Source organism: Beauveria bassiana (genome assembly GCF_000280675.1).
Source record: "Beauveria bassiana ARSEF 2860 unplaced genomic scaffold BBA_S00018, whole genome shotgun sequence".
NCBI classification, from domain to species: Eukaryota; Fungi; Ascomycota; class Sordariomycetes; order Hypocreales; family Cordycipitaceae; genus Beauveria; species Beauveria bassiana.
The window spans coordinates 18,327-43,822 of NW_007930853.1; the positions used below are offsets into that span (position 1 = coordinate 18,327).

At 47.4% G+C, this 25,496-nt stretch overlaps 8 protein-coding genes across 8 annotated transcripts; 3 read left to right on the plus strand and 5 right to left on the minus strand.

The window, feature by feature from the left end:
• Positions 1-806: 806 nt before the first annotated feature.
• On the minus strand, positions 807-2,200 carry BBA_06214 (Cytochrome P450 CYP5293A1; the record flags this gene model as incomplete). Its single annotated transcript, XM_008601311.1, has 5 exons — positions 807-1,189; positions 1,270-1,501; positions 1,576-1,644; positions 1,718-1,900; positions 1,973-2,200. The coding sequence occupies 5 exons, from the start codon at positions 2,198-2,200 to the stop codon at positions 807-809; spliced, it is 1,095 nt and encodes a 364-aa protein (XP_008599533.1).
• A 1,474-nt stretch (positions 2,201-3,674) lies between these two features.
• BBA_06215 (uncharacterized protein) lies at positions 3,675-5,644 on the plus strand (the record flags this gene model as incomplete). The annotated part of the gene is made up of 3 exons (XM_008601312.1): positions 3,675-4,750; positions 4,816-4,955; positions 5,025-5,644. 3 exons carry the CDS (start codon positions 3,675-3,677, stop codon positions 5,642-5,644), a joined length of 1,836 nt encoding a protein of 611 aa, XP_008599534.1.
• A 352-nt stretch (positions 5,645-5,996) lies between these two features.
• BBA_06216 (Putative Zn(II)2Cys6 transcription factor) lies at positions 5,997-8,289 on the minus strand (the record flags this gene model as incomplete). The annotated part of the gene is made up of 3 exons (XM_008601313.1): positions 5,997-7,077; positions 7,134-7,795; positions 7,867-8,289. 3 exons carry the CDS (start codon positions 8,287-8,289, stop codon positions 5,997-5,999), a joined length of 2,166 nt encoding a protein of 721 aa, XP_008599535.1.
• Positions 8,290-9,577: 1,288 nt separating this feature from the next.
• BBA_06217 (quinone oxidoreductase) lies at positions 9,578-10,791 on the plus strand (the record flags this gene model as incomplete). The annotated part of the gene is made up of 2 exons (XM_008601314.1): positions 9,578-9,680; positions 9,809-10,791. The coding sequence occupies 2 exons, from the start codon at positions 9,578-9,580 to the stop codon at positions 10,789-10,791; spliced, it is 1,086 nt and encodes a 361-aa protein (XP_008599536.1).
• A 1,108-nt stretch (positions 10,792-11,899) lies between these two features.
• BBA_06218 (uncharacterized protein) lies at positions 11,900-12,298 on the minus strand (the record flags this gene model as incomplete). Its single annotated transcript, XM_008601315.1, has 1 exon — positions 11,900-12,298. The coding sequence occupies one exon, from the start codon at positions 12,296-12,298 to the stop codon at positions 11,900-11,902; it is 399 nt and encodes a 132-aa protein (XP_008599537.1).
• Positions 12,299-14,695: 2,397 nt separating this feature from the next.
• Positions 14,696-16,406, plus strand: BBA_06219 (uncharacterized protein; the record flags this gene model as incomplete). The annotated part of the gene is made up of 2 exons (XM_008601316.1): positions 14,696-14,941; positions 15,993-16,406. The coding sequence occupies 2 exons, from the start codon at positions 14,696-14,698 to the stop codon at positions 16,404-16,406; spliced, it is 660 nt and encodes a 219-aa protein (XP_008599538.1).
• A 1,872-nt stretch (positions 16,407-18,278) lies between these two features.
• On the minus strand, positions 18,279-20,272 carry BBA_06220 (uncharacterized protein; the record flags this gene model as incomplete). Its single annotated transcript, XM_008601317.1, has 5 exons — positions 18,279-18,873; positions 18,922-19,363; positions 19,429-19,507; positions 19,571-20,141; positions 20,214-20,272. The coding sequence occupies 5 exons, from the start codon at positions 20,270-20,272 to the stop codon at positions 18,279-18,281; spliced, it is 1,746 nt and encodes a 581-aa protein (XP_008599539.1).
• Positions 20,273-24,340: 4,068 nt separating this feature from the next.
• BBA_06221 (putative HFM1/MER3 protein) lies at positions 24,341-25,390 on the minus strand (the record flags this gene model as incomplete). The annotated part of the gene is made up of 1 exon (XM_008601318.1): positions 24,341-25,390. One exon carries the CDS (start codon positions 25,388-25,390, stop codon positions 24,341-24,343), a length of 1,050 nt encoding a protein of 349 aa, XP_008599540.1.
• Between the last annotated feature and the right edge of the window lie 106 nt (positions 25,391-25,496).

Genomic DNA, 25,496 nt, shown 5'->3' on the forward strand with positions numbered 1-25,496 from the left:
TTAAAGTAACTTTCTTATAATTTAATATAATATTCTTTTAATAGCTTTTAAAGTAAAAATATTTTTAATTATTTTTAATATTTTTTTTATAAGTAGTTATTAATTAATATATATATTAAAATAGAAGATAATAAAACTTAGTAAAGTAGCTTATTTACTTATTTAACTTACTTACTTATTAACTATATTAGTAAAATAAATATCTTTAAAACAGTAAAATTAATATATATATATAAATAAAAAATATAGCTTAAAGACTTAATATTATAAGATTATTATAAAATAGTTATTAACCTTTACTAAAGATTATAAATATTAATATAGAAAAGAGTATAAAGTATAGGCTTTTACCTAGGTTAGGTATAGAATAGGTATAGTAAGGCCTTAAAATAGCTAGGTAAATAGTTTTTCTTATATTATTAAATTATTAAGGTACTTAATATCTAGTTAAGACTATAGAAGTAAACTACTAATAATAACAGATTTTATTTTAATCTAGAAATATTAATAGTAACTTAATAAAGGAGGTAGCTAAAAAGGTAGTACTAGTATAAAGGTATCTAATATTTATACTTTTTTTTTACTAGATAGAATTATAGTAGCTAAAGAGCCTACTAGATAATTGCACTATACTTAGGTTGATGCTAGTATCTATCTACTATATAACTTTAAAGGTTCCGTCTACATATGTCGAGGCAGAATAACCAACGTACGGCGGGGGCACGTTATACCATGACCAATTGAAGAATTCATATATATGTTCTTAGTCCAGAAGACGCGACTCTGCAACAATTCACTAATAAAACTCATTTCGTTTGACTCAAAGGAGTAAACTCAATCTCCTGCTCTGATGTCACCGTGAACCGGTCCTGCCTGGTACCCTTCTCTTTACCAGCCGGCACCATGGAAAATCGCTGCACGATAGCCACGGCCGCCATTTTGAGCATCATGTCAGCGATATTCTTTCCGAGACACCGACCGCGGCCCATACCGAAGCGCAGCAAGCCGTATCGATAAGCTGTAGGCGAGATGTCGGCGAACCGCTCGGGACGAAACTGTTCCCCATCGGAGCCCCAAATGGCCGGAGTGGTGTTTAGGCGTTTCCAGTCAATGACCACGGGCGTCTTGGCAGGAATCAGATAGCCTCCGATTACCTTTTTGGCTGCTGTCTTTTCGGGCAGGGAAAACCCTTTTGTCCCAGGAAGGTTGGTTGTCAGTGGGACAGAACTGCTTGACACGAATAACAAATCAAGGGAACTTTCGACTTACATAGTGCCGGACTCATGCGGACAGATTCCATTGCAGCATAATGAAGAAGGCTATTCTTCTCCAATACGTAATCGCTTAGGTTATATGATGGCTGGCTTTGCTTTGCCGCAATTTCATCCCTCAATAACGACTGGAAGGTTTGGTTGGCCGCGATGTTGATGAGGAGAAATGCAAGAACAGTTGACGTCACATCAATGTTTGTAAATAACAACTCGTCCATGGTTTCCAGGAACTGTGGTGTATCCATTTTAGTTCCATCACCTATAATGAAGGAAAAGGCGGGGGGGTTGCAAGATTAAGACGAACCTCGACTTTTGACATCTTTCCAGATTCAACACCTTTGTAAATGCGCTCAGCAGGGCAGTGAAAGTTATTCTATACGTTTGATGTGAGCCACACATTGTCTCTCCTAGCGTTAATAACTACCAGGGCTTGATCTCTACCATACCGTTCTTGCTTTCGCAACAATGTCGAGATTCAGTTTTTCCCACTTCGATTTGAATGTGTCCAGTCGACGTTTCGACTGTGTGGGAAGGATATTATAGATATTCGAGACGGTGAGTTTGCCAAAGAAAGCATCGAGCATCACCTCTTCATGGAGGTCATTCAAATGCACCAGGTCTTGGTATGTCTACTTGTATGAGTCAGTCAGCTCCAGCAACTTCCATCCTTTTCTCTGCTCCGTATGGAGGAGATAACTCACCTCATCGTCGAGCGCTTCCCCATATACTGTTAGCCCTGTCAAGCGAAAAGGCAGATACCGGCAAGCCTCAGTGGCATCTCGCTGAAATGAGCCTAGCGTGACCTCTTTTTCACGAAGAGCATGACTCTTTGACAGCATGTCGGCCCAACCCTCGATCTCCATTTCGAATGTATTTGCCATGTCCAGGCTTGCCAGATGCGAGAATTTCGGCTCGAAGTGAGCGCGCATTGCGGCCCACTTTTGCCCTGATTGAAGACCCAGACATTGGCCGAGAAGTCTTATTGTAAGTATTGATAGCTGTCAGCTGCCATTGCTGAGGAAGCAAGAGATCTTTAAGCATGGAAGCGGGTATATTTACCGTCCAAAATAATCGCCGAGATTCATATTGACAGGCTTTTCGTGATCTGGAAAAAGAACAGAAGATCAAGACGTATGTTTACTTACAAGGCAAGATTGCCAGGGGGCGGGAGAAAATACCTTTTGCATCCTTTCTGTAGAACTCTCGCAAGTGATCAGGGTCTGTTATTACCAGCTCGCGAGTCCACCATCCATTTTGGATTATATATGGCTCTTCGCCCGCAAGTTCGCTGCCTTTCTGGGATAATTCATGGCTGCGTGAGACCCTTCCTTAGCATCGAAGTCAAATCACTTTTGTGTGGTCTTCAATACTTACCCGTGGGAGAACCGTAAATATCGAGTGTCTTTCTTTAGTTGCTTGATTCTGCGGCCTTGACTGTCTTTGAAGTAATGCCTGGTCTGTAATGGCACGAGTCAGTGCCCGTTCCTCAAGATCCAGTTGAAAGAACTGATATATTTACACTTCCATAAAGTCTTGTGTAAACAACGACCAATACAACAAGAATTGTCGTGCTGAACAGACTATGCATTTTCTGCAAAAAAAGAAAAAAAAAAAAAGGGAAAGAACTACAAAGGAATTCTTTTCTCGAGAAGGAGCTGTCGAAAGAGTGCATTGTTCAAAGAAGTTCAAACATCTAATTTATAGAGCGGAACTCCGGGCCGCCTCTCTTGGACTAATGTCACTACCGGAGAGGAACAGGTTTTCGTCATTTTCGCTTCCATCCGCGTCGGAATATACTCGCGCTGCTCTGCTCTCCGAGATTTTCTCCACGTCCAGCAGTACTATGGGGATTTGCCATCAAGGAAACATGCGTGCAGACCTTGAAGTCGGATACATACCCGTACTTGACTCCACACGAGAGCCGAGTTTCGTACGGATTAATTGTAAGCGGTGGAGTAGACTTTCAGGCTCGCACACAGTGAGTGTATTCGGAGTATACACAAACCACCGAGAAATCCCGAAAAGTTCCGGTCGTAATTGTTATCCACTAAAACTCTATATTTGGGTAAGCCCAGTGATCTCGTAACCGGCGCATTTACACAGTTACTGCGTGCGTGTTGGGACGCGAGCCTCGCAGCCAACATCCCCGTCTAGTGGATGGGTCGGCCCGCCGCTGCCCAGGGAAAGGCACAATCCTCCCCAGTGAGTATTAGATTAGTATAATAGGTTGGTACAAAGGATAAAATGAAAAGGGTCGTGGTGGAGGGTTTTGTCTATAAATATGGAGGCAAGACGTCTAGCACAAGGTTATGGAATTAGTCAAAGCACTTGATTCAAAGTAATCCGCTCAGGGTAGTCTTTTCTACGAGGTTCTTTCAAAGCATAGCTTCTCGTTTCAGAGAAATGGCATGCTTTCTCTTTCCTGCGTTAGCGGCACCACAAGGCCTTCGCCCGCGAAATTGTTATGGCACCATCCTCACGGACATTGTTCGCGCATCCTCCGACGCCATCGACGCCTTAACGCTCTATCGCCGTCTACTATTTACCAACGATACATACGTAGATGATGCCGGTTTCGCCGCGTTTGACGCTCATGTTGGTGACACCTCCTGTCAGCTTCGAGCAGGAATGCTCCTCGACTTGACCAAGATGCATCGGCACTGGGCCTCGAGCAGCTGTGATAAAGAGACGTCCTGGCTCGATAGATACATCGAACGGCTCACCAACGTGCTCGATGGAGCCCGCAAGATGCTAGCCAAGCTCACCATCGAGCGTGTTCACCCAGAGAAACTGGGGATTGGCCCGAAGAAGGATAGCCCGGACGGATTACTCCGCAAATTGGGATGGGATGAACAGGAAATCTTGAATACAATTACGACTCTCTATCCAGCAGGCCAGTCAAAGACGCCACGGACTCACGAGGGCTATCTCAACGGCTGGGATTTGACCGGTGTCGAGGAGGAGCAGCAGAAGCAGCTGGTACCTAGCTGCACAGAGGATTCCTGGTGGCAGATTCGCAATGATTCTGCGGTAGTTGAGAGAGCTATTTCTCGCCGCGAAGACAAAACTATGGTGATTGTGGATGACATCGACGTAAGGCCAGCAGCGGAAACGGTCGTATCATCATCTGCGTCCACAGCATCATCCAACGAAGGAGTGGATGGAATTGAATGGAATCCACTGTCGCCGTGTACTATGGTCCGTTTCCTTACCTATTCTTTTGTTCTTTCCAAGTATAAGTGTTTCCGTCGGTTTCAGCACGTTGTGGGGGCGCGCATCGATTTTGAAGCAGTGATCCAGGCAGGAGACGAAATGGTCGGCGATGTGTGGGACTATAGTGTCCGCGACTACAAATATTCAAAGTCCACTCGCCGAATCGAGCTAGAAATCGGGCGCTTACAGAGCTGGATATCGAAACTGAGTTCTGCATGGCTGTATGATATTGCAAAGGCATCATCAGCCTCGCCTGGGATTGAAAGGTAAGTCTCACGATGCAAAGTCCCATTCACGGCAGGAAAGACTGAAGATATCATTACTCTCATAGTTTGATGATACGTACCACCCGGACCTCCTCGACCGATTTAACCTGCGTCCCAACATATGTCGGTTATTTAGCGATACGAGAGTTATGGGGGAGGGACACAGATGCCTTGATTCTGGTTGACCGGCACTTCTGTGATGGCGGTAAGAATCCCCAGAGAACCATTGATCTAAGAAATAAACGCAATCGGAAAAAAAACTGATTATTTTCAGGTTACCACTCTAACTTCTTCTTGGCCACGCTCAGGCTCGAAAGCACGAATGCAACCACGGACCGAGATGGTCTCCCACCACAACGTCTACCACTGAAGCATAGAGTAACTTGGGAAATTGAGAGGATCAGCAAAGATTGGCTCCAGAAGCATCAGGATCAACATCATCCACACATCATCATCATGGGAAACAGCATTGAGGGCTCCTATGAGGATTACATGACCGCCTCAAGCACTCGCCGGCGACATGAGACGCACAGCTGCGACGACAACGAAGCGCACATTGCCAAGTTTTTGGCTCATGATCACGATCGGCTGACACTGTCTTTCTTTGCCAGGCACAGACATTATACGTTTGATCTGAACAGTTCCAAGCCTAGCATCGGCGTTGCGGGTGAGCGGAAAGAGGTCGCAGAGCAGATGGAACAGGTCTTTCCTGGATTAGCAGAGCAGTGGAGCATTTCCAACCTAGAAGCAGAGGCGATGGGTACTGCAGACGGCTCATTGCACATGTTTGCCTGGCAGCATGCTTTCACGGAGACCAAGGGCCGGATTGCAGAATTGGTTTCTACAGCAAAGGACACGCTGCCAATATCGGCCCCACTGGAAAGGATCTGCTGATATGCCCCCAGAAGTAGAATATTTTCGTTCATGCCTTGGGATTTTGTTCATAGTGTATCATGCGCCGAGACCACGTTTGTGCATCATCCGAGGCGGTATCTGAGGCGGTCTGTTGGTTATATGGGGACTTCTAATAGCATCTTTAGCATTTGCTCTTTTAATGATCTTTTTGGTTTTTAGCTCACAGACCAAAGAATATCTCAGTTAATCTGGAAATACAAAGTAAGGATAGTGACACGAGCAACAAACAGCAGGCCAATACCCAACAAAGAAAGCTATGAGCCATACACTGAGAATGCCTCCTCTTTGGCTCAGCAGCCAGGTTGCCTTTGCAGACAAGAGTACCTTCCACTTAGCCAGAGAAAGTAGCGCCGGCGGCATCTGTCATATGGTGAGAATCTAGATCATCGAACAGAGAACCCCAGGAAGGCCCATCAATGAATTGGCTTAGATCAATGTATTGCTGCATCATGGCATCGAATTCCCGGTCGTTGGCACATGGTTGTTGTTGATGTTCTGTTTGGACTGCTGGCTGGTGATCAGCGCCACTGGCAGTCGTTGATGATGCATATTGGCCGATATGATTAGACAAAGGCCCATGGAAATCGTTGGACGGATCCAAAGATACTTGATTGGTTCTGTTGTCAGCATGTGGTAATACCACGGGGAGAGGCATAGCCGATGACTGGCTTTGTTGTAGCCTTTGTTTGTGTTTCTGCAGGATTTCCATGAGAGGGTGAGCCAGTTTTGCGGCCATGGCCGAGTCTTGTTTCAAGCTGTCGAGCATTCTGCATGCTCGGGTAACTTCAGCCTGCCGCTGTTCCTCGAGCCCTTCAACTTTGTTAGAGCATAGGTCCATCACCAACACAACAGCAGCCATAAAAACGTGGTGAACCACGGTTGCAAACCTGGCGGGGATCAACTCTAGGTCATCCTTCTTTTCCTCTAACTTGTAGCAAATCTGCAGAACCGCGCGGGAGGAGTTGAGGCAGGCATTTCTGGAAAAGGTATATTTGGTATCGGCGAAACCAGCTACCACAAATGGCTGGTGAAGCCTGCTGCGTCTGGTATGGATCCCAAGGTGAATCAGACAACACTGAAGGGTGAGTTGGGGCGCGGTGTACAAGAGTTCGCTCCCTTGGTCGAGCCGGAAAAAAGCCGGCAGACTTGTGATCAAGTCTTCAAATTTGCCGTCCAAGAGGACAACTTGCTCGTAGTTTGCATTCTCAATCATTTCAAGGGGGGGGAGGGAGTCAACCACTGCGCGGCAGATCTCTGCTAGCCGAACACGCTGGATGAAATAGGAGGTAGACGGTGAAACATTTCCAGCGTCATTATCACAGCTTTCGAGATAATCTGGCTGATTTACATGCATCTGTGACAGCTGAATGGTATAAGTGCCCTCCTGTGGACCAGGCGTGAATGCCAGTAACCTGTTTCGCGCTTAAGCATCAGTACAAAAAGCTAATCAGTAACAAATGCACCTTACCAGTCTGTGGCAGCAATGTGCCACCATAACCTTCTCTTCACGTCGGCTTCAATCTGACTTGGCGGTTGATCTTTTTCTCCGCTCCTTCGGGGACTATCAGTCCTGTGTAATGAAAGATCCCGGGCTATCATGATAATGGTGCTATGAAGTGAGCGGAACATGGGTGAGAACCCTTGGGAATTGTAGATAACGTAGGATATCACGATTGTGGCCTGAAGACCTTCAACAGATGCAGCAATAGTTCTCTTCGAGTACTCGAGAATATCCATTGCTGCATTGGTCCAGATCAAGGACATGGCAGCAGCTTCTTTCGCAGACAAGAAGACCAAGCATTTGCTTCTCTGTGGTCTCCACAGATGGCTGGCACTAGCAAGTATGCTGAGAAGCAGCGCGATATCTGCCACATTGCTCTGAATCGGTGTATCAGGGTGCATATACACAGCGTCTATCACGCGCTGCAGGGAATGAGGCTGGAAGACGGGATGGAGGTACTGGACGTTGTCGATAAAGTACTGGGATAAGTGTATCGCCTCTTCTCTGGTAGGTAGCTGAACTCTGGGGGGGCAAGCTGGTGCTGCCTCATTCCGCGACGCTGACACATTCTTCAGTAGCTGGCTTATAGGTCCAGCTTTGAATGGTACATTGGCTACGTGAGTTCTGAACTAGCAACCGTGTCAGAACCAGGGTCAACACAGTGGTCATTCGCTGTCTCAACAGCCTTGCAGGATCTTACTATCGGGTTTTCAAGGGTGCCAATGCCTTCAAGCCATCTCGATGTCACTTCATGCTCCTCGTTGAAAGCGAAACCTGGTATAGCCGTGGTAGCCAATGACCGACGAATAGATGGTGCCGTTGCAGAAGATACAGAGGGTGTATCATCATGCCTGCTGAATACTGCCTCTTCAAGCCTTTCAAGGCGAGCTTGGAAACCCGCGCCTTCAGCAGCGGCGGGTAAAGCTTGTCTTTGATCCGTGCCGCCCGTGGACGTTGGGCCAGGGATTCGTGCGATATATTCACAGGCAACGCCACGGGTAGAGCAGTTGGAACAAGGGTGTTGGCGGTTGCATTTCAGTTTCTTCAGCCGGCACAAACGACACGATACCGGATTCTGGCGTGTGCGACGTGGCTGATGACCAGTGGACTGGACCGAATCCATCGGGGATATTTCTGTAGATGAAACATGTATTCGAGACAGAAGTTAGATTGGGAAACACGAGTGAGTTCCTGTTCCTGACCAGATCAGGGAAGCGGAACAAGACCTGTTGGTGCATCATGAATGATGATGCTGTCAAAGTGTGCGTGCGGAGGTGCCTGCAGCTGAGTTTATGACTAAGCCTCCGCCAATTCACTGCCACTGAATCGGCGCCCAGGCACCGTAATAAAATCGACGCGCGGGCGCCGCGATAATCTGTTTGCGCGGTATGCCCGCTGTCATTGGCCTGCAAGAGTTCAATCGTTGTATAAGTGATTTTGAAGGAATTTAATACCGTGTGAACGGCGCCGTTGGGGCTATTCTACCTGCTAGAAGCTACGAAATTGTGCTGGATGGGCGTTGATGATAATGATGGAGACTACTTCAAGAATGCTGTTATCAAGAGTGCTGTCGATGATGCTGGTGAGATTTTTGGACTGCTTTGTGCGCTGAAGACGTATCTTTGTGCCCTGGTTGTTAAAAGCTCTGCGCGTGTGAGCAGTTGAGGCAGAGCGCTGAGCAAATTGCAGTTTAGTTGTGTGCACTTGATCAGAATTCGAGTGCTAAACTTCAGCCACCACCCAACTAGGCATTCGCAAATTACCTGTATAGGCAATTACAAATTCTTTTCTATTTTAGCCTCGTCTCCTTTGCCGCCACCGGCGATGGTGCCTGGAATCTCGCAAATGTTCTGCTGGGCCCCGGCTGCCGGCATCCGCGCTACAGACGCTATAGGCCGGGTCAGCCAGTGCGCCACCACGAACGAGGCCTAGCTAGACACAAGCGACCGACACGGTGGTTGCGGCTGTGTGTTATAGGTGTGCCTAACCATTGCACGCAGGTCAGCCTGCTGAGTTGCCGCCAAGTAAACAGGCACCACATCACCAGTACATTTTGGCGCTCACATGAACTATTGTGAAGAAACGGTATTTAGCAATTAGTTTTGATTTTTTTTGTTTTAATAATACATACTGTCTATATGGATTACTAAGTTTGGCATTTATCAGACATCAGAGACTAGTGGCTAACTAAACGACACTTAAGTCCGCAAATCCGCTTCTGTGACGAATGTTTACGTCTCCGAAACATCCGTAAGGCATATTACGGTGGGAACTGATTACAAATGTTCTGCAGACTATAAGAATATGCCAGTAGTCGCGCCAGTGTTGACATTGAACATCAATTCGAAAAGTTCCCAGCCAAAATAAATCGGTCATCTTTTAAGCGCACTGAGAGATCAACTGTTTTCATCATGAAGGAAGCAATAGTGAAAACTGACATCTCCGTCGACATTGTCGATTCTCCTATCCCTAAGCCGGGCCCTGGTCATGTGTTAATCAAGGTCGTCATCGCAGGTAAGTAATAAACTTGGAGAAGGTCGCAGCTGCCAAATCAATAATACAACATCCATCCCTCCTTGGCAGCGGCATCTATGCCCTAGAGCTTTGATCTTCTGGTCGAAAACTAAAGCGATCAATTATAGGATCCAACCCGAAAGACTGGAAGGTCCCCGTCTGGAGCGGTTCCAACATGAATAGCGGCGACGACATCGCCGGTACCATCGAAGCCGTGGGAGAGAATGTCGTCGGTTTACACAAAGGGGACCGCGTAGCTGCCTTCCACGAGATGAGGACCCCCCACGGCGCATTCGCCGAGTACGCCGTCGCGCCCTATTACACCACCTTCCACATCCCGGACTCGACATCATTTGAGGAGGCTGCCACAATCCCCCTGGCAGCCTACACGTCCGTCTGCGCGCTCTTCCAAGAGCTTGAGATTCCAGAACCCTGGTCTCCGCTCGCCAAAGCCGCGGCAAAGAAGGAGACCAAGTCTCCTCTGATCATCTACGGAGCCAGTACCGCCACGGGAGCCTTTGCCATCAAGCTTGCTGCGGCCGCCAATGTCCATCCCCTCATCGCAGTGGGAAGCAAGCGTAGCGAATTCATCAGGCCCTTTCTCGACGCGAGCAAGGGAGATGCACTCGTTGACTATACTGCCTATTCGACAGAGGAGGAGCTGATCAAGGCCATCCAGGAAGCCGTCAAGAAGGGAGGTGCTCCCGATGGCCGTTGCTGGAAGGCCTACGATACCGTTTCCGAAGATGAAACCGTCAGGCTTCTCACCAAGGTCATTGCCGGCCCGGCCGACGCCGCTGGACAGAGGCCAAAGTTGACCAACATTTTATTAAAAACCAAGGTCGAGGGTGCTCACCCGAGTGTTGATATCGTCACCTCCATGGTTGGCCAGGTTCACAAGGAAGACGAAAAGGACAAGCTTATCGGGGTGACATGGGCCGCAGCGTTTGCTCGGGGTCTTCGCGAAGGTTGGCTCACGAGTCATCCATACACGGTGGGCAAGAACGGTCTCGAGGGCTTGTCTGAAGGCCTCAAGGGACTCAAGGAGGGCAAGATTCGCGGCCAAAAGTTCTTGACTCGCGTCAGCGAGACACCCGGGGCAAGCGCTTAAGCCAGGTAAACTTGATTTGTGTTGCCAATGCCGCAGTGTTTATTTTTTGTAGCATCAATAAAATCGAGATGTGATGGTGCATTCAAGAAGGAAGATTGTCAGGTTGATGGTATTGTTCTCCTCGTCAATCCCCGATCACTGACAATCAGAGGCTATGAACACACCGGAAAGAAAGTGTTTCCGTGCACATAACTTTTGTGCCGTCTACCTCTGGGTTATACGTGTGCCTGTCTTGGAGATGGGCGCCGGCCGCTGATGATGGGTGGGTGTCAAAGCTCCAGAGGCGGGTTACTCAAGAACTCCAGCACTGTGTGACTAGCTTTTAGGGTTAGATATACTTCTTTTTAGTTTATTTATTAAAGGTTAGAAAGGTTAATTTTTAACAGCTTTCTAAAAGTATCCTTATTTCGTTTACATTCTTTGCGTAAATTATGCATCAGGTACAATATGCCACTTCCGAAAGAATTTCGGAGCAACACTGAAGCTAGCGCCGCATCTAAATTCTTCAGGCCATGTACATTACTTTCTCAATACTAGCCCTCGGAGGAGATAACCTGGAATTTCTCTCACAATGAAGAAGATACTGCCAGGTGTGCAATGATGTAGGAAAGTCAACGGCAAGTGCTTCCACTTGTACAGATGGCCATGAGGTGTGTGGAAATTTAGGCTAGCCAAGACGCAAATCTCACGGAGATCGAGAAGTGTATGAATCATGCCCTTTGCAAAAACGGCCGCTGGGTTTGCAGCTTCCAAACTTTTCGCAAAACAGCGCAGCCCTTCTCCGCCCAGCCGCAGTGTGTCATTGCAAAACAGCCCGTGCAATGCTTCACGCAGTCCAGAAGTTTCGAGTAGCAGACTAAAGCTGGTCTGTTCGCCCATTGAGATGCGTGTAGTCAAATTACAGATTCTCATGCCTGTCCACAGCTCGCAAAAATCTCGGTGCGGCGAGAGGCCTCTCAAATTTGTCTGCCTTGACAATCACGCTGGATGCTTCCATGCTAGCAAGGATGTCCGAGAGAACGCAAAGTTCGCGAGTAACCCATCGCTCCTGTTGCTTTTTGCTGTCATCAATTCTCGGATGAATTTCCGAAACATTCCATGCCCGCAATTAATGACCCTCCTGTCCGAGGCGCGGAACATATGTCGAGGTAGAGAGGTTGCTATCCGACAGGGGTCCATCAACAAAGGCTTCGAGATATTCGTCTTGCTCGGCGGCGGCCATCGTTTGCCTGATAAACTTGATAAGAGGTTCTTGTGCATTGAAAGTCCTTGAAAGTCTCAACAAGGCGTCCCCCACAACATCGGGGATGTCAAAACACGGTCTCAGATCTCTCTCTATTATGATAAACTCACAATAGTCCTGGTCCATCATTCGATCACGAATTGTGCAAATGATTTCTAAGTCGCTGAGTACATCCTTGAGCAATGATTCGATCTTCGACGTCGCTTCTGACAGTTTATCTCGAGTGTTTCCTGTTCTGGTGCGGTTGACCCAGGTATCGTCCATGCTGTTGACAACGCATCGCCTGTCTGCCGATCATAAATAATCAGCATAAATCGAACGACACGTGATGCAAGCTCTGTAATGAGTTTCTTGGCTAGAGGATCGTTCTTGCTCGTCCGCCTAGTGAGGTATTCCTGCCACTGTTTTTCTGTTACCTTTCCGTGTGCAGCATGAGTGAAACGGACCTTGGGCTCCCAGAAGCCCTTTGTCTGCGCCATAAAACGTGACATCAGAGCCGTGACATAAGTCACCTTGAGGGTGCAACCAAGATAAGCTTCTTCTTCTGGATTACTATATTCGTAAAGCTAACAGCTTCTATGCTAGTAGTAGAAAATATTTATAAATTATAAATAACTACATTTCCAATTATAAAACTAATAAAGAGATTTATAAAGTCTCTAATAATTTAATATAATCTATCTATTATAATTAAATTAGTTATTTTTTAATAAGAAATATAATAGTTATAAGATAATTTTAGAGTAATAATAATGTTATATATTGATCTTAAGTCTTATTTTACTTAAACTTAAAATAACCTTAGAATAGCTTATTTGATTTTAATAATTGTGTTATAAATTTAAAATAAAATATTTAATTTATAAATTTTAAATATTTATAAAGTATATATCTTTTACTTTATATACTTTAGTTATAATTTATAAAAGCTACTATATAATAAAGTCATTATCCTAATATGGGTAGTTATAATAAAATAAGAGTTAGAAATATATAAAGTACCCTCTTTATAGTAGGTGAGGGCATGTGTAAGCGATCTAGACGGCCCGGAGCATTTGGGCCGCCAATCAGAACACTGATCGCGACACCGTGGACTACTAGTTATCCTCCATACCCACACCAGCCGATACCAGCCGATACCTCCCTCAGCCGATACGTTAACCATGTCTTTATTCTTCGTCATCGTAGAACTGGCGTCGAAAGGGAACGAATTCCTCTCCCCCTTTTTCGATCCACTGCATAACGTTTTCCACTACGTCTCGAGACGAGTGCTTGTGCGCAATCAGAAATGATAGGATCCTAGCCGGGCTAGACTTCGTTCTCCGGCCCACAATCATGTATTAAGTAGCCAAAGCATGCGAATCCAAAGAGGGCCCTATAAGACCTACATACCTGTAGATAGATGGTAGTAGACTATGGATGGATCTAACTTTGAGAGCTTTGCCTGTTCCGCCTTACAAATGTGATTATAGATACTAACGTCGGCCACCCACCTCTTGTCCCACCTCTCGGGGCGGTAGACATCTTACGCGCCACTCTCTAGAAGCCGCATAACAAATCCAAATACAATCATGATAACATGACGAACATACTAAAGATAGAAAACTAACTCAATAATCACTCCTTGTCTTGTACTGTCGAAATATCGTATATGTGCCTTGTAAGTTTCCTTACAAGCTAGCGTTTTTACCATCTATGATTATAATTCAGAGGAAATTATCATTAGGCTTGACTTGCTTCCGATTTCTTTGATTCGATATCTTCATTTATGCCTTAGGCTTCACATCTTTTTTTTCACTTGAAAGGACTAACTAGACTCGTTCGGTATTAACATGCTTGTCCATGTTGCGTTACATCAGCTTGACTGTACGTCGGCTGGTCGAAGGGTTCTTAATATCAGGAAAGAAGGCATTGGAGCAAGGTCTCTTGGAGAGTATTTTGACCTCTGGCAGACCTCCCGCGAGTATTATCCTCGGCTCTCAAGGTGTCGTTTCTGGTGTTGTTATGACCGGATCAACCAGCAACTCACTCAACAGTGGCTTCGCCACCTTAACTGCCACAAGCTAGACCTTCGCCACCCAGCACGAATAGATCATTTCTGCGACGGGCAATGAATCGTCATCGATAGGCCGATTATCCAGCTCCTTATAATAACAGGCTTTGATCGAGCTAAACACAGCCACATTAAGAGGTTGAAGTATTGACTTAAATAGAGGGGCCTGATTCGTCAGGAAACCACTGTTCTTGAACGTGTTTACTATCAAAAACAACCAGCGGAGTAAGGATCTTCCCCATCGCCGAGATTCACTCAAAGATTGTGCTCTAACAGTGTATTCTAGACTGTTTCTTCAAGGCCATTCTCTTCTGTGACGAACATCAGTACCAGGCCGTTCTCTCGGAGACCTATTGCAAGCCCGGTCTCATCCATATCGTATCGGTTGCTGGGGAGTATCTAATCGATAGCTCCGATGATGGGCCGACGTTGAATCATGCGCATCACGGAGCTGCCCCCGAGTTGCTCATCGGCGACGCCGTTTATTCTGCAACGTGTAACAATATAAGTAGAGACTTATGGCTAGAGCATTTCTTTAGAACTTACACTCTTAACTTCTTTCGCTTCCCCCAATACGACTACTCTTACTATCTTCTGGATAAGCTAGGATGCTCGTCAAAACTCCCATGGTGCTCTGCGCCGTCTGCATGGTGGCCCAGGGCGCGCCGAATCAAGTTCCTGTCAGCCAACCTCTTCATCCGCAAGTCGATCGGTCTCCGAACTCCATCCGCTGCGGTACTGGGTCAAACACTGAAGAATGCCCGGCACGCTACAAGTGTACCGCGCCACCTAACTGCGAGCGATACTTCCAGGGCATCTACTACGAGGGATGTATCGGCACCTGTGTCCCCGACGTGCCCCCTATCTAAATGATGCGGGCAACGGCACTCGAAAAAAACAAAAACTTGATTACCTTTCTGGATCCTTCGAGCATCAGTAAATCGTCGATACAGTTCCGCATTTCTTCCACATGACTCGCCTTCAAACACATCAGCGATGAGCATGGCAAAATCGGGTATGACGGGTCAGAACAAGACAGGTGTGGGCTCGGGCGCGTACCCCCCCCCCCCCCACATCCCGGCATGACATGATAGAGATTATGTGGACAGAAAACCGATAGCACACTGTTGCTTAGATTATCAAATTGATTTTGCATTTTCCAATCAGCTGTTTTAACGAGAAACGTGCGCACAAACGTGTGTACGTCTGATTTAGGTCGGATAAACCACGCCTTGGTCTGTCCGCATTTTCAGGCATATATATGATGCATGGATCAAGCATTAATACAGCTTTGTAAGCGGGCTTTCCCGTAGTCCTCCATAATTAGCTTGCTAAGAGAGGCTCTCGGGAGGAAATAGAGATTAGGTTCGGTTGTCGGGACATCTTCACCCGAATTTATGTAAGACTTCGCCTTCAGATCACCTTAGATAGTGACTCATGACTCAAGCATGCGATATATGTCATATAAGGGCGTAGTTACACCGGGTACTGCGCTGACAATGTTTGACAAGCTGATTCCCGATGCACGGCCAGCCTGCTGGGCCTAAAAATCGGCATAGCAGGCTCCATACACACATCAAACATCCAAAGGGCGCCGAAGACACTAACTGGGTACTTGTAGGCAAGGCACGATTTATAGAATCCATGGTTGTAAATAAATTAGAGATGGGAGCCCTTCCCAAAAGCTTCCAGGCTCTGGATCAGGTTCACAATACGTAGGACAGCGCCCTTCATAGTCTATAGACTATTGGTCTGGTCTGTTGCAGGCAGTACACCATCGAAGATGGTGCTAACCACTACACTTGGCATATGACCAGAAACCACACCTTGAAAAGAGTGCAATAGCTTTGTTTCAAAGCCGTCGCAGCAGCCGCAGTGAGCCATATCCGCTCCTAAAACTAATAGGGGCTAATCTACCATCCCTTGTCTAATTCTCTGCTTGGACTGCCCAAGACGCTGCGCGAAGACTTTGCCAACTCGATGAAGGCGATTGCCTACAAGTACAACGAGGACTTAATTAGCAAGATCAGGGCCGACGACATGGTCCAGCGGTATCCCGGCTACGTCAAGGCCATCGCTTGGGCTACCCCTGATTCTACACTCTACTACGACTCGCGCCAGCGTATGTGGAGGATTCCAGCTCGCGTCTCTTCCCACGCTGCCCAGTATCTTTACCCTGTCGGAGTTGCGGCCGGCGTCGACGACCCGCCGCCGAGGAGGATCAACCCCAACAGCGGGCCGAGCTTATTTGGTTGCCTTGAGCTACAGTACGCCAGACACTGTGACAACCAGTATGGGATGCAAGTGCTTGCACTATAACAATCCGCTCAAATAAAGGACGATGTAAGGATCAGGAGCGTGCATATTCCATCACAAGCGAGTGACGGGGGGTATTTGTATCAAATTTCGGCCCTAATGATGGAGGCTACGGAGGCGGTGTGAAAGTTCGACTCCTTATATTGCTTGGCATCTTGGGGTCAATGCAGGCGCGCGCCAGTCCTCAGTGCCACAAGCCGCACAGTTTTAAAACGGAATGATATTTCCAGATTACAAAGGCTCTCGACAGATAGAGATGGCAGAGAATGATCATTCTTACCTTAGCTTACCTTTTGCGATAAGCAAGCTAGTTATGACGTATTACCTATTAGCAAAAGGCGCTGTCACGCAGAGCAGTACTTAGTCCGTAGTCATAGAGCAAGTGTGTTGATTGAGGGAAAAGCTATTCTGTGCTGTGCCGAATCGTAGGGGTGCATCCCATAAAAGGAGAAGCGCATACAGATATAACAAACATGTCAGGGTTATATAGTAGGTCTATATAGCTTTACTTAGGAAAAAGTCATAATATTAGTAGTTAAGTTATATTATATTAAAAGATAATTCCGAAATATTATAACTAAATTATAGTTATTATAATAATAATCTTCTATAAATACCTAATCTTTTTATATATAGTAGCTCTATAATACTAATAGTATAAGAAAAGACGTTACCTAAGGTAGCTACTTTACGGCCTTACCACCCCTAACCTATACCTAACCTAGGTAGAAACCTATACTTTATACCTTTCTATATAAATATAATAATCCTTAGTATAAGTATTAGTTATTATAACTACCTTCTAGTATTAGTTTCTTAGGCTAAGACCCTTAATATATATATATATACTAATTCTACTTCTCCTAGGTTATCTATATTACTAGATATACTGATTTTACACTCTTACTATAGACAATCTAAGTCCCTCCTTAGTCCCCTAACTCTTCTACCTATAATAGTTATATATATACGCCTTTAATGTCCAACCGCCGTGCTGCCTTGTTCCAGCCTGTCTCACACTATCGTCAGCTTGGGTTCGTAGTGAGACAGAGTGGGGATGTGAGACTTCTGAGATTGATCCGAGCGACCAGCCAGGGCCCTGAATACACGGCAGCGGGAGCGACCTACAAAAGAGTGCACATAGCCATGCCTAAATTAGGTCTACATCAGGTAATTAGCATTCTGCTAGTTCTGAATTGTCTCGAGAGCTAGTTTAAAGAAGCAGAAAGGCCATGTCTCGGGCTGTGTGAGCGTTGCTATTAAGTGCGTTCGGGTTGATTCCAAAAAAGACATGGACATTCCGTTGATGCGACATCTACAGTAGCACTCGCGGTAGGCTCTGCCACAAGTCATCACACGCTATTTACCGATATTAATGTAGATCATAAATTAAGACCAAATTCTTTATAATAATATATCCAAAAAGGTATTATATCTTTATACTTCTGAGCTTGAACATAGAGTGAGGCATTAGCGTGGCCTTTCTTGTTTACCATCAGTCTTAGCACCGCTTTGTCTGCGGCAGGTCGTTAATATGGGCATAAGATAGCCCGCGGGCAAAGACAGATCCTTCTTTGCTAAATCAGGAAAATATCGAGCGTAGTTTGAGATTATTTATTCTAGAAGTAAACCTAAACTCTAAACAAACGACCAAATAATATCCTCCTGAGGACAGTAACTATTTTCGACTTTCGTACCCTGGTTTGTACCAACCCTTCTCTATATAGATAAGAACATAAAAAAAGAAAGCTTTCGGAATAAACATAAGAAATCGCACTAATGAGTGAGACGAGAATTTCTGCTGCATCAAAGGTTTCTTCTTCTTTCAAGTTCGCGGCGGAGTCATAGCAGACGCTAAAGGGCCGGAAGCGTTGCTCATCTCTTTGCTACTGTGCGATACTTTGTGCGAGCAAGAATTGTGGCTTCGAGCACTTCATCAGTTACATAGAGCAACTTCTCTAGCTCTTCCCGGTCTTTAGTTGCTTGGTTGTTTTTCTCGCGACTTGCACTCTTGTCAACATCTTCGAAGCACAGCCGTGACCCATAATCGTAGTATATGCCGTAGTCTCGTGAACCGTCTCTGGTCTCGCGGCCATCGTCGGCATGGCTGCTAATTCCCTTGTAGGAGATTGTGAAGGAGTAGCCATTGGCAGATGGTACCGGAGGTTCCATGCGGATTTCGTAGTTGCCGCGTGGAAGTTTCAGCTCTGAAAAGTCATAAAACAATGTCGCGTCAATGCCAGATGCGCGTGATGTCTTGGGAACGGGGGAGCACTTGACGATGAGTGTCTCGTCCGCTTCTAGTACCGACACCTGAGCTGTTCTCGACGAGCCGCTGCTCCAAATTGTTGCACTTGAAGTTGTAGTGCCACTTGAACCTTGAACAACGAAACGAGCACCTTGCATGAACTGTTCAACGGTGGAGGCGTTCACGATGGCGCTGGCGGCACCGACAGCAACGATGCTTGGCCTCGCATCTTGTTAGCCAAAATATGCTCATGCGTGGGTACTGACTTACTGTGTGATATCCAGGCAAAAATCCTTGAAATCGTGAAGAAGAAAGCCTCGGCTTTTGACTTGCTTCTTCACCTTTTTCCGAAGGCTCATGTTTTGGAAGCCGACCCCAACCAGCACAACCTTTGTCTTGTCTGCTCTTTTAATCGCCTCCGAGGCATTCAAAGCTTTCCGCAGCGTTTCAAAGACATTTGAGAAGCATTCATTGTACATTGACCGAGACTTCTCATCACTGACGGGAATCTGATGGATAGTGCTCGAAGCTGCACACATGATGAAAGCATCGCCTTTGACCATGGCATCGCAATGTTGCATGTAGCTGGCAGTAAACTTTTTGCCAAGTTTTTCCTTTTCTAGTTTAGATAGAGAGTCGCAATTGTCGTCCATGTAGCTGCCAATTATCGAGTCCATCCGTTTTGCGTGGAGGTCTATACCGCTAGGTACAGCTAGCGGGTCAAAATATCAGTATAGAAAGCTGCGAAGCAAAAGGCAACCATGCGTATGCACTCACAAGTATGATTGGGCTCGCTGTACAAATGAAAAGTGGCTGGGTTCGTCCTGTGTATCGCGAGATGAAATGTACTCACACTCTGGGTGCGTCGTTTAGTTCAAAGACATATCGATCGGACTTTGCAAAGCTTGGCCATGCTTACCAAAATGTGTGCACCAAGGTCTACTACAATGAGTGTCCTAAATGTTTCGCCCTGAAATCCCGGCATCATGGATTTGGAGACGACCAAGTGAGCGATGGCCTCAGATTCGTAAATGAACTCGGGGTCCAATTTCCATGTTATCCTGAAGTATGCAGCATAGTATTGCTGCATCAAACGTGTCCAGGCTGAAGGAAAGGGGACAAGAAGCCTGGTAATTTTGAGGCCCAGCTCGCCAGCACGTGCTTGTGCCGCATCTCGTGCTTGCCCGAGACGCACGAGGAAAAGGGTTTCCGCATTCAGTGCGAAACGGTGCTTTTGCAGTTCTGGCAAGACATCGTGTTCTTTGAAGAACTCGTCAATTGGAGTGTATTGCTTTCGACATTCTTTCTCGTAGGTAGTCGTTGCAGCTACTTGTCGAAGTTCCAAGATGTACTGGATCATGAGAAAGAATTTGCGTCGCGTCTGTTCTTTGCCGTCCTGTGATGTCTGTGGGAGAGGGATCCGCTCAGAGTCGTCCTTCCATATGAGATAGACCCAATCGTTTGTGGTATCAAGATGGAAAACTGCAGAACTTGAAGGCATCAGCTTCTCGAACTAAAGTTGGTGGGATGCAATGTAGAGCCGTCGTGCAACATTTACGTACGCTGTACCTGTGCGGCTGCCGGCACCAGCAGGCTCCCGAGGCGGGTTGCCAGGTGGCATCGGAAAGACAGATATTCGGACAAAGATTTTGCTCTGGGTATTGTACACACGCTCCCGAAGTTGCCAGAGGCTAGTGGTTGCTGTAGGGGAGGTTGGCTAAGGACACAAGACAGACGAGGCGAGACTTCACGCGACTTTTATAGTCAATCGGGGTGCCATAGAGGACGATTCTAGCACAATTAATTTCACATTTCTTCTCAGATTCGCAAGGTAGTCTACAGAACAAGAGAAAAGGGACATGCACAGCTCACGAGAGCCTGGTTTGCCCACGCCTGTCGCACCCAATCGAAACGTGGCCGCTGTGCAAAGTCGAAGAACCAGGGCTTCCTAAATGAAATGTACGCCACTGGAAGACGGACCGAGATTACCTGACAGAATTGGCACGAGTTGACCGGATCGAGGGTAGGCCAACCGCTTGGAGCAGGAAAAGTCTGAATGGAGCAAGCCACAATTAAATGTCACTACATCAGAGGCGGTCCTCGCTCAGGTTCATATCGCTACCGGGGAGAACAAGTTGAGCTTATGATGAATATTCAGGCTTCTATATTTTTTATGTGTTTTTGAGAGCTATTACTCTGACCAGGCACCATTTATCTCCACAGCAGTTGTGGCGTATGGAACCTCGTCGCTCTCTGTGTAGCCTGCCAAGTATAGACAGGCACCTGATAGTTACCTGTTATGGCATAGCTTATCCTCTGCCTTATACCACCAAGTCAGCCTATCAAGATTGATCGCCTGCCTTCTAGGGGCGCATCATCTGTCTCCGGGCCGTGCCGTCTTTGAATGTCAATGAAGGTGTGACTGGAACTGGGGAGCACACGGGAGCAAAAGTATCATAGTAGACCTTCCAGGGCTTTTTCGTTAGAGAAGTGTCGCTAAAACTCTTCCTCAGTATGAACTTGAACTGGTCAAATTGGCTGAGTCTACAAGTGCGTTTTCAGGCGCTGAACACTTCCCTTTCGTAATTGTTCTGTTTGACAAAACTTGACGGTACAGGGGATGATTGACAGCGCTTGCCAGCGAACCGTGCATGGGTCCCCCTGGTCTGCTTCCCCAACCTTGACTTAGCGCACAGGGGGGGGGGTTGGCTCTAGCCACGAGCAGCCCAAAACGAGGCAAAAGAAGCGATTGCTGTCGCTTATTACCGCAGTCAAGTGGAGCGGAACAGGGGTCAAGTTGTTTGTCTTGTATGCCAGGCTGGTACCGACAAGGCGAGCTCAGACAGGTCAACTTGGTGGATCTGGGACAGGTTATGTGTAACTACCTGACAAGGGGGTCCGGGGCGAATCGCACTTGCGCTGAGGGTAGAGTTACCTACCTGACAGGGATACAAAACAACACCCGGTAGGTCCCCCTGCATGCTTCGGCAGTAGCTAGGGGAACGAAGAGGAGTTTGCCAATGCTAATGAGCTGCTCTTCTAGAGACGGAATCTGATCCTCCATGCCTCATTGTTGAAATGCATTGGCAAGTAGGCAAGAAGTTGCCCAGTCCAGAGGACTCAACGAGCTATGTAAAGGAGCTGAAAGACCCATGTGATTTTGGATCAAGGTGACTCGAAACGCCAAGTTATCGATCTCGCAGCCAACTCGAAGCAGGCCATTTATGTAGGTTTGACTTCCGCCGGGCCGCAGATTTGGGCGGAACGAGAGCTGTTATTCCCCATTAATGATCCATAGCACGGCTTCTGGAAGGGGGTGATAATATTAGGCCTACGCGGGAGGGGGTGTTTCTGGCACACCCTCTGACACGCTGTGTAGACTGAGATAATGGAAAGAATGGCATAAATATTGAGTAGAAATCAAATCCACGTCTTGAGTGAAAAACGTATCAGAGATGGTAACTATGGTAAAACAATATTTAAAATGTAAACTACAAATAAGCAGGTGGGCAGGTAGGTAGGCGGGAGGTATTTAGGGTACTTGATCAGCTATTTAGGTAGCGATCCAGCCAGCCAGCAGTCAGTCAATGCAGCCGCTGTTTTGAACATGTCTTTGTTTTCGAAACAAAGAATAGAAGTGTGAGAAGATTATTTCCATGTTTCAGGTGGGTGATAAAAAAGGGTGCTTGTTGACCATGGCTCTTGATGTACTCCATAATCGGCTAGCAGGACGGGTCACTTCTCGATGAAAGAAAAAGAAGACACTGTTCAAGAAAAAAAAACTCGTTACACGCACGCCCTAATAAAACTCGATCTCTGTGCACGAATCCGTCAAGCCTCAGCCTTACTTTCACCGCTGTTCTTCCCTGTGATACGCTGAGCGAGAGAAAATTTTCTGCGGACATGGCAGAGTCCAAGACAAGTTCAGAAAGGGGCTTGGGATATCGCACGCCCCTCTGGCGCCAAACTTGAGGGGGGCCCGACTTTGGAATGCATCGTCCGAAAGCACCGGCAATTCATGTGAATGGGCATCATCATGTTCCTAGCCGGAAGCCCGGAAAGCACGACTGCACGAGTATCCCGGAGGCCTTCACTTCGCAATGCGAGTCTAATAAAGAGTACACCAAGACTGCCCAAAATTATGCCAGTGCTTGGCTTCTATCATATTCCAGTCCACTTACGCTGGGCGCAATGAGTAGAAATGGGCAGATTACGGACGTTTCGTACCTTGGTCGCGAAGAGATTGGCACCGACCCTCGGCAGGCCACTGTTCTCCCACCGTAGCAAATCCCTACAGCGATCTCGCCTACTTTGGATGAATGCTGGCCTTTATTGTGCGCATCTCATACCTTTCTCACACCAACTCGGATGCAGCTCGTACTTCCCCCCGGGCAAGCCAGGTACTCCGGAGTGCGAAGAATCCTTCAAGCAGATCCATCCAATCACCTCAGGACTGAGCTCGCAGGGGTTCACTTAGGGTGGGCGGGGCTGGCTGTCAATCTGCTGGCTCATTACATGGGTGCTCGCAGCCCTGTAATTCTTGGATCTTCCTTGGAGACTTACCCATTCGCCATTTCACTCAGTACACAGCGACATATACTATTTTTAGTTTAGGGTCTACAATAAGCATCAGACAACAGTGGCAGGCTAACACGTGGGGAAGGCCGTTGAAATCGAGATGTGAAACTGCAAGCTTTGGGCCATGATTTGACTTCTGTTGTGATTCAAGAGAGTATAAATAGGCGCCACAAAAATTTGTGACGTGTCCATTATTGGGGCGTATAACTTGACAACTTCTCTCTTGCGTCCGAGACGACCGCGTGGAGAAAACAAGCAAAGCAATACCGGGCGAAAAGTGTTTGGTAGGCAGAAAGCTTTGAGCCTGAATGTCGTTCACGGTCAATGACGGCTCTGCCGAGCTTTGAACTAGGCCCCACACCCCCCCCCCCCCCCTCTTCCCCCCCATGTCTTGTTCAGCGAACAGGCCCGCGTTGCAGGTTGATCAACAACAGCAAATGACAGGCGACTCTTGACCGGTCAATGAGAGCCAATCAAGGGTTGTGTAATGAAGGTGAAAGGAGATTATTCGCTCAGTTGGCCCTGACCAAGCCATGCCCCTCTTTCATTTCAGCACAAAAAAAAATGATGCGCAGCGTGGCAGGGTTGGCAGGTTGAGCGGCAGAGCGGCAGACCGCACCACAAGGACTCTCTCCACAGATGTGGCGGGCCGGGGCGTAAAGCGGAAAACAACATAGCTAGCTGCCTGTGCCTGGCAAATACGTATTCGGATGGAAAACCCAAGCACGCCCGAGTTGAGATGCAAGCGAGCAGTTGCGACTTTCCCCACTCAATCTTCTGTCATTTTTATTTTATTTTTTATTTTTATTTATTTATTTATTTATTTTTTTCTTTCTTCCCGTGTCGTCCGAGATTGGCGTGGCCATGGGTCACAGCACAGACGTCATTCAATAGCTGCGTACGGATGTAAATTTACCCCGCCCTTCCGCCTCGTGAAGACAGGGTAATAGTCATAGGGGGGAGGGAGGGGCGGGGAGGTGAGAAAGAAAAATGAAGCCATCACCATTTTTTCGTGTGATTGGCCATAAGACATCTCTAAAAATGGACAAAGTCATTTTGCCAGCGATTATTTCAACTATGACATGATATCATTAAAAGCCACAATTTTTTTTTACAGCTCCAAGTCTTTTTGCACCATGGTGCCTACCACCACCTCACACGCCAATGTCACCCTCACCTTACAACCTTGATAGCCCGCCACGCCCACCACAACTTCTTTCCCGCCGCCACCACCAGCGCCACCGCTCCCAACATCCAACCTCTTGACGCTTCCTCGCCAAAACCACATCAATCTCCCCTTCTCCTCGCCCTCGCCGCGACCTTCCATCACGCACGACACCCATGGCGTCTTTCTCTTCCACACCGGCACCGCCTTATTTTCAAACCCCATCACCACGCGCACCATCCACAACCCGCTGCCGTCACCAACACCACCACTACCACCGCCGCCACCCGCCACCATCGTTGCCTTCTTCTCGCTCTGGCCAAGGCTTTCAACTTGCAACGTTAAGAGCGGAAACCCCGCCAGCTGCCTGACCATTGTCTGTCCGTACGGCGGATTCCTGCTCATCAGGCGCTCAATGTGGTAGCCCTCGAGCCCCGCGAGCCGCCTGATGGTGCGCACGCCCGCGTCATCTAGCTTTTTGAGCCGCGCCAGACCGATACCTTCCACCTGGAGCAGTTCCGCGCCGCTGGTCCCGCTGCCCTCCCAGACTTTGGCGTGTAAGCTACGCAGCACGTCGAGCCCGGCGCAGACACCGCGCCCGTCGCCGCGGTGGCCGAGCACGTCAATGATGCAGCGCAAGACCTGGTCAAAAACACGGTAGATGCGCCCACGGTCGCTGTGCAGCTCTTTGCGCGCCGCCTGTGTGAGCTTGGCCGGCCACGGCTGCCCGGACAGGTCAATCTGCACGACGAGTGACGCCTTGTGCCAGGGCTCCGCCACCGGCTCGCTGATCGAATACGGAATTCCCGTGTGCTCGTTGACGTATCTCAGCCAGGCTCGTTCGGCTGGTCGTATGGCGAATGTCTGCAACTCAATCGCTGTGCAAGCAGTCTGGAAGATGGCACTTCTCTCCGGCCGCGGGGCAATTTTGCAAATGTTGGCAAACGTAGGCGGCGCAAGCTGATACCGTGTGCGAATTTCGTCCAAGTTGTCCATCGAGAATTCGCTCAAGATATTCGATCAGGTAATGCAGAACTTATCCGGCTCGATTTCACTTGGTAGAGGATTGAAAGTCGGTCGTCATTCAACTGTGCACAACAAC